Source organism: Gracilinanus agilis, chromosome 1, assembly GCF_016433145.1.
Source record: "Gracilinanus agilis isolate LMUSP501 chromosome 1, AgileGrace, whole genome shotgun sequence".
NCBI lineage: Eukaryota > Metazoa > Chordata > Mammalia > Didelphimorphia > Didelphidae > Gracilinanus > Gracilinanus agilis.
In genome coordinates this window covers 48,233,478-48,243,697 of record NC_058130.1, presented here as the reverse complement: position 1 = coordinate 48,243,697, position 10,220 = coordinate 48,233,478, and the positions used below count along the sequence as shown (strand labels likewise).

Below are 10,220 nucleotides of genomic sequence, written 5' to 3'. Positions count from 1 at the left end.
GCCTGTCTTTCTCAGCCCATTACCAGATGTATCTTCTTGATAAACTCATTGCCATTTCATTTCTCTAGTCATTTTTCTACTCCTATTCCCAAGAGTTAGTTGTGGATCAGAAACAAGTCAGTGCATGCCTGCACACTTAAAAGAGGCATTTTACACAATGGCTTGTTTTATGATTAAAACCTCTTTTGGTTTCCAAATGGTGATGGGCGTATAGTGTCTGATTGGCCTGAGATTTGACTCAGCAAATATATACCTAACTATGTACTGTAACAGCTGAGATTAAGAAATCTGCTGCTACTTAAAAGTATTAGCTGCTTCTCTGTTTCCCCTAAAAGTGTCAGGTGGAGATTTTCATTCTTTTAAATAGCAGTTGATAAGTGGCAACAAGTACTAAAAACATCCACTTTTAAATAGATGCCCATCTCTAAATAATAAACAAGAGACATATGTACTAGTTATTAAGAAATGCTTGCATCGATTGAGCCTTGTGAGGCTGGGTTCATCAGACAGGTAAGCTCTTGGAATGGAGCTAGATGAGATGATCTAGGGGGATCCTTAATCTTTTTTGTGTCACAGTGTTGCTGAGAGGAAAAAATATGATCTGTAAAGTTCTTTTCAAAACTCAAAACACTACATAAATGAAGTTATTATTACTACAGACCTCTGTGGCAGTCTGAAGAAACCTTTATCAAAATGGCTTAAAATAATTGAAGGAAATACTCAATTTCAGTAAGATTTGTGGGGAGAAAAAAAAGATTTCTCATCCAAGTCCAGATTTATACTCCTCCAAATTTATACATGGACCCACTGGGGGATCCATGAACCCCAGATTAAAAATCTCTAACTAGGCTAAACAAAACTGAGTTTACAAAGGAAAGCATTTTCCAATTCAAAGTCACAATTATAATACATATGGCAGAGAATAGCAATAGCCTGAAAAAGAATCACAGTTATCAGTTTGTTGGGTTATATATTTTAAAAGGTTTATTTCCATTTTTTATTGGCCTACAACCCAATTTCTTGGAGGGCTAACAATCTTTCCAACCCTGGATCTCTGGACCTTGTTGTGTTAACCGTGTCTTTACATCCTTTCTTCAATAAAGTCAGCATCTTCCATCATGATTCACATTTTGAGCAATTCAGCAAGTTAAAATTGCTAATGCAACCCTTGAAACGCAAGTTTATTGAATAAAGCTGAGAAAAGCAGTAAACAGACAAATGCATCCACCTAAATAAAAAAATTCACTTATTTACAAAGTTCAGTAACTATGTAAGTTTTCACATGCAAAGGTTAATGCACAGGGAAACAGTTGATAGTAGTGTCTGAATGCTTTAAAATGCTGAAAAGCAATGATTTCGACACAAACACTTCAGGTTCGGCTATAGGTCAGTTAATAAAATGTGACCTGGTCCCCACAGAGAGATTCACACATTTTAGTTCAGTTTCCTCCTTTTAGGCACAAGCAAGTTGCTAAATTAACTGTCGCAACTCATAGTTAACATTAAAGATGTTAAACTATAGCAGCAAGTTAATATCCCCAAATCTAACAGAACTCACCCAAAATCATCCAAGAAATAAGCAACATGCTTTAAGGAAGAAAAAAAAGGATAATTTCATAAAGCCCCAATATTTCTCTTTTTAAAAAATGCAAATGGAGAGAAACCAAGTAGTGTCTGTGCAACATGGTGCAGTAGTTTGTACAGAATATTAAGGCCATGGCAGTCTATAAATTAAAAGGGTTCTCATTAAAAGAAGTCATTGTTGACCACATTTTAAGTGTTCAACGATTTTGGAAATGCACTGTCTACATTTAAGTGCTGCAGAAAAAAAAATCACACACAGTGTGAGGCAACACATAAGCAGGTGTACCAGAGAGTTTTATCTCCTACAGTGGTCTACACATCAATATTTTACAAATGAACCAGGATTAACATGTGTCCCTTTAAATATACAGAGATCACTAAGCTACAAAAACACGTCCATTTTTAGTTTTAACCCACCCATCTCTACCATAGAAGTGAATCAATTATCAGGATCAATTAATCAGCTCTCTTGTGCTTAGACACCTCTGTCTCAGATGTCCTACAACCTGTACACATGGTGCATGATTATATTACAAAAGCAAGCAGGTCTGGAGTTGTCACAATAACCAAGACATCGGGGGAACCAGGCAGTGGTGCCAGGTTTGACATTAGTAACAGAGACAAAACACAACAGTTTTTATAGGTATCTTTTGTGCTAAGAGTCCTATTATGACTGGATATAAAAATTCAATAGATTGAGAGTCATGCAGCAGCACTGTCTTAATGACATGGAGATAGAAAAACATACAGGGGTTTGAACAAAATAACATTCTTCGTAAGTTTTATTATTTGACTGGAATGCTCTAAACCCTTGAAAATGTTTGAGAAAGTCAATTCCCATCCCCTTAAAAAAGTACTAAACAAAAAAAAAATACAAGTAATGATCTGGACAGATACAAAACAGCATGCCTTAGTTTCTCCCACATTATAACCACTATGTCCGTGGCTATTAAGCATCACCAGAAAGTGGTTCATTTCTAAAAATCCCTGGGTAAGATCTCACCAGTGGAGAAGAGCAATGGTGACACTGACCTCATTGAGCCTTTGGTGCCCCCCTTTCAGACAATTTCCATTTCTATGGCTTAAAAATATACATTTCACATGCATGTGTGAGGAAAGACCAAGAAACTAATAAGCTTCTATCCCACAGGAGTCAGGCTTAAAGGGTTTCTAAATACTGTAGGTGGAGCTAGAATCCTCATGCTGTCTCACTCAGAATCAAGCTACTGAAATCTAATTAAATATCATAAACACTTGCTGAAAATCAATATAAAAATCTGGCCAGAATGACCCAAACTGAAATATGCAATTTTCCTTGATTTAAGATGGTCTAGACTGCTTCAACAGCTCTGTGGGCTGTTGGGGCCAAGCCTTTTTGTGCTGACTTTATCATGACAACTCTAAGTGATGCTTTGTGACAGGTGAAGGATACACGTCTCCAGCAGTGCACAGGAGAAATTAACTCAGACAAAAGGCCGTTTCTTGGATGTAGGGAGGACCATATTTGGGTAGCACGTCAGAGGAACGGACGACAAGTCTGGGATCACAGCCAGCGGGATGGGGAGGGGTTCCAGGGGTTGAAGACCTCAGCTTCTTCTAGATTTCGAATGCTGAATAAGCCACTGAAGTGTGATGTCTACAGGGACAAAAGGAATAATGGTGGTAAAACTGCCCACAGCTAAATAAAACTCTTAAAGGATTCAATGCAAAGTACAAAGAGAACATCAGAATATAGCAGCAATTTCTCAATTAAAAAAAAGTCAAACCTAAGATTTAACCAGAACATCTGAACTCAACTCTTAGAATCATGAAGCAGAAGAGAAAACAACATATGAAATCTTAACTGGAGGCCCTTCCTAACTTTTGGCTCAAAGTCATCCTCCAAAGCCTCAGTGAGGAAGCCTAGCAGCTCCATGTCATCACTGCTCAATTTTCTAGATGTTTGCCAACTATCCTCTTAATAATATGTTATGGGATTTTGCCAGGAATAAAAGTCAAGTTCTCTAGCCCATAGTTTGGAAAGACCTATTCTTTCTCCTTTCTGATAAGTTGGGAAATTTGGTCTTTTCCAATCCTATAGGACATTTTTCACAATCTTTCAAATATCAAATGGCAGTATCTCAACAATCACATTTCCAACTTTCTTTGATACCCTACTAAGCAATTAGTTATGGTCTACTGGCCAGAGTTATGTTCAGAGATAATTCAAAACATATATAAAGTATGTTGAAAAGGGAGGGAAGAGGGCAAGGAAAACAGGAAACAGACTCATCAGACATGTTTATGTTCTCAATATGGCAGGAGGGCCTAATGTCAGGCCTTATGTTATTCCAGAGTCCAAATGCAGAATATATACATCCAACAGTAAATCTAAGCAATGAAGATGTGTCTAACAAATTAAGATGAAGACTCAAGTATTTCATTTTTCAAAACTAAGCACAATCCCTGCCCTTAAAAAGGCTGTGCTATCTGTGACACCAAGATCCTAAAATAGGATCCTAATTACTAAGCTCTCTCTAACTCACTGGCTCCATGGATGTGCTTGGGTTCTTCGAAAGCACAGGCCAACTGTTATGAGTAAACTTGACTGGATTCAAAAATATTTCTCAAGAACCCATTCAAGGGGGCAGCTGGGTGGCTCAGTAGATTGAGAGCCAGGTCTAGAAAGAGGTCCTAAGTTCAAATCTGGCTTCAAACACTGTCTAACTGTGTGACCCTGGGCAAGTCACCTAACCCCCATTGCCCTTCCCTTACCTCACTTCTGCCTTGGAACCAATATACAATATTGATTCTAAAACAGAAGGTAAGGTTTAAAAAAAAATTAAAATGCAAGAATCTGCATTCCCATTTATGGAACAAAACGAGTCACCTAGGATTTACTGAGCACCTGCAATAGCTACGTCCTAGATACTAGGCACTAACTCTATATCAACCAATGGGCAAAGAACCTAGGTTCAAATCCCACTCGCCTATGTCAGTCAGTCAATAAGCATTTTATTAAAGTGCCTACTATGTACCAGGCACTGGGTTAAGTGTTTGGGTAAGTCATTTACCCTTCATGGGCCTCAGTTTCTTCATCAATAAAATGAAAGGGATGAACAAGATAGATTCTGAGATTCCTTCCAGCTAGTGACTTCATCCTAGGATCTACAAAATGATGGGGCAGAACTCTATGATCACTAAGGTACCTTTCCAATTCCAGCTACATAAAAATTTGTATTCAATCAAGCAGAATATTAAATTGAACAGAATACTTCATGCCCTAACCATGCAGGAGAAACATAAAAGTTGAAATCTTTGTGATCAATAACTGATACATATAAGACAAAGTGAAAGTTGTGGGTTTAAGTATAGGAATGTTTTTAAAGGTCTTAAACATTCAACTGGTAATTATGCAAAGCTATCTATAGCCTAGACAACAGTCCAATGGGTCACTGAGATGGAAAAATGGAGAACTGGAATTTGATTAATTGAGGGATGGGGCAACACTACATTAGTAAAACGTGTGAATTTATCTATTTTTAAACTGTTTTTCTCCACATTTATAATCATTAAACAGTGGACAAGCCTGCAAGTTAAATGGGCCTCTAGCCTGGGAGAATAAGAAGAGTCATAAGGATATACATACATTCCTTTGGATTATAAAAGCTAGTAAGAAATAATACCCCAAGAATGATTTAATTATTTCAGAAATAAGTCATTATTGATGAGGATCTGGAAAATTGCTCCTGCTGACATTCTCACAGAAAAGAGTCAATCTAAATCTGGGAAAAATATCTACAACTATAAAATTAAAGCATGTTATTAAAGTATGCCAAAGTGAAGAATAAGGGTGATAATATGGTGACAAATGCAAAGAGACCAGCCATTATTCTGATACAGAAAAGAAATGGGAATTAAGAGTGTGTCTAAGAATGTTGATGTTTCTCTGACACTTGCTAGTGGCCCAAGGAAAAGAAATGTCCTAACCTAAGTCAACATGAGAACTTCAGGTAATGCATTAGCTATTTCTCAAGGGAAATAAAATGACATTTGTAAAGAAGTCTTTTAGTCAGTATTAATGCACCAAGGCCCTAAGTGAACTCAAAAAAAGTTTCTGAAATGTCAAAACTAGGGATCAGACAAACCTTACTAATGCTAATCTGACTTGTGATTAAAAATATAATGCAGTGGAAATTTGTGGGCTTAGATGGCTATCTACTAGCCATCAAATCTACTTCCAATTAGTATATCATATGCAAACATTAGTGTTAAATGAATGAAAAATGTATCTTCAAAAAACAAAGACTGGTACTATCTAGAGCAGTGGTTCCCAAACATTTTTTGGCCTACCGCCCTCTTTCCAGAAAAAATATTACTTAGCACCCCTGGAAATTAATTTTTTTTAAATTTTAATAGCAATTAATAGGAAAGATAAATGCACCTGTGGCAATCACCGCTTCCCTAGATCGCTGCAGCACCCACCAGGGGGTGCTTTGGGAAACATGATCTAGAGTCTAGATAGTACCAGTCTTTGTTTTTTGAAGATACATTTTAGTCTAGATTCTAGACTAAAATAATCATAATAGTAAAAACAACACAAATAGCACAGTATACTGTAATTTACAAAGGATTTTCACACAGATTATCAGGATTGATACCCAAAACAATTAAGGATAAGGAGGGAATGAGAGAAAAAAACTCAAACTTCCCTGAAGTCTACAAGCAAGAATAATAATCTCGGGATGATTTCTGAAATACTATATACAATGATCCTGTTTGTTTATTACATAATCCCTCAACAGACTTAAGTTTAAATGACTGAATGTCAAACACAAGCAATTATTCAAGTACTATACTTAAGTGGAATTTTTGGCTTTTTTGCTCCAAAAGAGTGTTAGAATATTACAGCAATATATTCAGTTTTAGCAAGTGAAAATTTTTTATAGTGCCTCCAAACTGGTCTTTATAAAATCCTATTTCAAAAGTACCATTTTAATATATAACACAGCTGGATACCAACACCAAAAAGTCTACAATAAACATCCTGCAACACTTAACTGCACAGCTTTATTGAGTTTATCTCTTTAAACAGTTGGAAGGAAAGTCTAATGATGTTATATTTAATGCCAAAGGGCTTAAAGTCTACTCTTCAATATGGGGGTGAAAAATGGTATACTGGAAGTCACTTAACCTATAATGAGGAAGGGAAAAAGTACAAGAACAAATAGCAAATAATTCTGTAAGAAACATTAGGCTTTACTTACCTATATTATCCTTTTCTTTGCAAGAAATTGAATAGCAGCAAATTTCTCTGTCCTGAATAGCAGAGAGATTCCTACAAGAAGCAAATTTTTAAAATAAATTTTTTTTTAAGAACAGAGCTATGTTAATCACCCTGTCTGGCCAATTTTTCTGAGGTATTTCTCTTAAAAAAACGTAACAAAGAGATAGACTACTCTTTAACCACCATTCAAACATGGGTATGGTATCTCTAATTGGCTAAGAATTTTCCTCTGCAAGGAGAGAAACACTACATGTGCAAATGCTGAAAAAAAACATCAAATTCTAAACAAAACAGTATACAAGAGGGGGGCAGCTGAGTAGCTCAGTGGATTGAGTCAGGCCTAGAGACAGAAGGTCCTAGGTTCAAATCCAGCTTCGGACACTTCCCAGCTGTGTGACCCTGGGCAAGTCACTTGACCCCCATTGCCTACCCTTACCACTCTTCCACCTATGAGTCAATACACAGAAGTTAAGGGTTTAAAAAAAAAAAACAGTATACAAGAGAACAAATCATGGAATATGAATAGAATAGCATGGTGCTAAAAGAAATGAAAGAATATGGGGAACTGAGAGAAATGAAGAAAGATTTTATATGAATTGATAAAGAGTAATGAAAGCAGAACTAGAAGGATATACTAAATTTCTAAAATAAATGACTAAAATAAACAAGACAGCCAAAGTTAACTTAATGGGATTTAAGTTTTGTTGTCAGTTAAAAAAATTTAAGTCTCTTTTCAAAAGAGAAGTAGGGAAGATTATTAAATATGGTCAATTTTGTCTAATTCATTTGCTGTTTCAAGGGGATAATTCTCTGATGAGGGAAGAAAAATATTGAGAAATGGCTTGCTAAAAATAGTTCTCAATAAAAGTATACAACACAAGTGAATTTTCGGTAGAAAAGAACATCTCATTCATATTCTCAGGTGCCTAGAGCTTCCAGCACTCATGAAACATACATTTTTTCAATTAGCTGTTTCTCATCCAAAGCATTAGGCAGGTCTCTCTTGTTTCCAAGCACTAGCACCTTTAAAAAGAAAAAGGGGAGAATTCAAGTGTTAATATAAGTACCTTAAGTATAGAGTCAATAAAAAATTACCAACTTTCACAGAACTTGATACTTAGAAATGTGAAACTAGTACCTATTTTAACTCTCATGATATATTATAAAGTATCCATGATCCTTTTGGGGGGGTGGAAGGGTGTAGTAATCATTCCACATTGAGGAACAAGTTTCCTACCAAAAGACTCTAAAGTTCTGTTCTCTTCTCTGCTTTCTGCTTAGTAAATAAAAATCAGCCTAGAAATATAATTATCAATAATTTTAAATCTACATGTATATGATGTATATGTATATATGCATGTGTATATTTTTATCTATATATAGGCTTATGTGTATGTTGGGACAGTTAAGCTTTAGTGGCAGGTAACAAATGACAAAAAAAAAAGTGGAAGGGAATTTTATCAAATGTGTTCAATTTTAAGTCATTTGCTATTTTCAGGGGATAGTTCAATGGTGGGGAAATAAACAAATATCACACATAACAAGCACACATATATACAAACATACACCCATATAAAATCCTCCTAACGGCTCTAATGTAAGAATAATCAGACAAATAAAGCAGCCAGTCAGAGCTGGAATTTTCAGTGAGAATACTGAGAACAATTTCTTTAAGGGTATCCTGATGGTTCTTACTTTTCCAGAACTCCACTCATTGCTGCTTCCAGACTCTCCCTATTCCACCATTACTCAGCAAACACTAATCCTCTGAAGTTCACTCTATTCAAATATACCACCCAATTCCATCCTGACATTCTAGCCATGATATTTCCTCCCTCCATTCTTAGGAAGTTCAGTGCCCAGCTCAGTTTCTCTACCACAACTCCAACCCTCAGAATAGGGAACCTTGAACATACATGCTGATGTTCCCTCAAATATTCCTAACTTCCCAGTTCCTCAACTTTCCCACCCCCACGATGTCCTCTTCCACTACATCTTGGCTACATTTAGACAGTCATACCTCCAATCTTGCCTTCACCCACCCATAAGTGTTCCTCTTTTATGATGAAGAGCTCAAAATTCCTTTATCTAATCATTTTTTTTTTACATTTTATCTCTCCTAAAACTATTCCTAAACCTATCGTTTTTTTTCCTCACAGTCACCTCTAATCCTTTCACCCCTCAGCAGTTTTCCAGATCATCCTCCCAGCTCTGGCTATACTATACTCCTTTTCCTTCCCAATCATGAACTATGAGTAGATCAAATCAACTCTACGCTAGCCTCTACTTTCAAATCTCTTATATTATCACATTAACAGATGCCAAGCCTGGATTACTCAGTCTCACCATTTGCCTCATTTGCTGCTAGTCACATGATACAGAACAGAGCTGGACAAAGTCATAGAAGTGCTAACTGAGTCCACTACAAAAATACATATTCTCGAGGGCAGCCGGGTAGCTCAGTGGATTGAGAGCTAGGCTTAGAGACAGGAGGTCCTGGGTTCAAATCTGGCCTCAGACATTTCCCATCGGTGTGATCCTAGGCAAGTCACTTAACTCCCACTGCCCAGCCCTTACCACTCTTGATTCTAAGACAGAAGGTAAGGGTTTAAAAAAATATATTCTTTAATCTCAACTGGGCTCTCAAATCAGCAAAGTAATCCTCCTTATAATGTTGTACAATCCAGAGCTGGAAGTGGCCTTAGACGCTTTGCAGGCCAATCCTCTCAGTCTACAGATGAGGAAATTAAGTCACTGAGAGGTCAGACAATGCCCAAATGCCAGAGATCTAATAAGTATTGGAGGCAAGACTTCAAGCCAGGTCTTTCTGACTCCAGGTCCAGCACTCTATTATATCATTCTCATCCTTAAACAATTTTCTACTCCACTCACCATAGCCACAATTCAAACCTTCTCTTCTCTCTTTAAGCATTCTACAACAGCCCCTTGGCAACCTCTGCAGTGAAGGACTTTACCCTCATACTTTTCCAAAAACTGAGGCAATTTACTGAGCTTCCTTATCTCTTCTTATTTCACACCTAGCTGACATCACTCTCCACCATCTCTTTCACTTGTCTCTGATGGACTCTTTCCCTTGCCACATGTACTCCAAATCCCATCAACTCCCACCCATCTTCTCCAGCAGACTGCTTCTACTAACACCTCCTCTGTAATCTCTAATTTCTCCTCATCTCTTGTATTTCTCCTGCAGTCTACAAACACACATCTTCCTCATCCTTCAGAAAAGTTCATTCCATCCTACTAATCCTGTTAACTAACAACTTCTCTCTTCCAATTTCCCAGCTAGACGCTTGAAAAAAGGAATTTACACTCAGGGCTTCTATTTGCTTTCATTTCCTTCTCTTCTAAC

The 10,220-nt window shown here is 36.9% G+C and overlaps 1 protein-coding gene across 1 annotated transcript in view; it reads right to left on the bottom strand.

Moving 5' to 3' along the window:
• Positions 1 to 969: 969 nt before the first annotated feature.
• ARL8B (ADP ribosylation factor like GTPase 8B) overlaps positions 970 to 10,220 on the bottom strand; it is a 47,349-nt gene continuing 38,098 nt past the window's right edge. The window contains exons 5-7 of the mRNA XM_044662941.1: positions 7,806 to 7,873; positions 6,831 to 6,901; positions 970 to 3,220 (exon numbers count right to left, since the gene is read on the bottom strand). Coding sequence (XP_044518876.1) covers positions 3,171 to 3,220; positions 6,831 to 6,901; positions 7,806 to 7,873 — 189 coding nt within the window. The 3' untranslated portion in view covers positions 970 to 3,170. The remainder of the gene's footprint in view (positions 3,221 to 6,830; positions 6,902 to 7,805; positions 7,874 to 10,220) is intronic.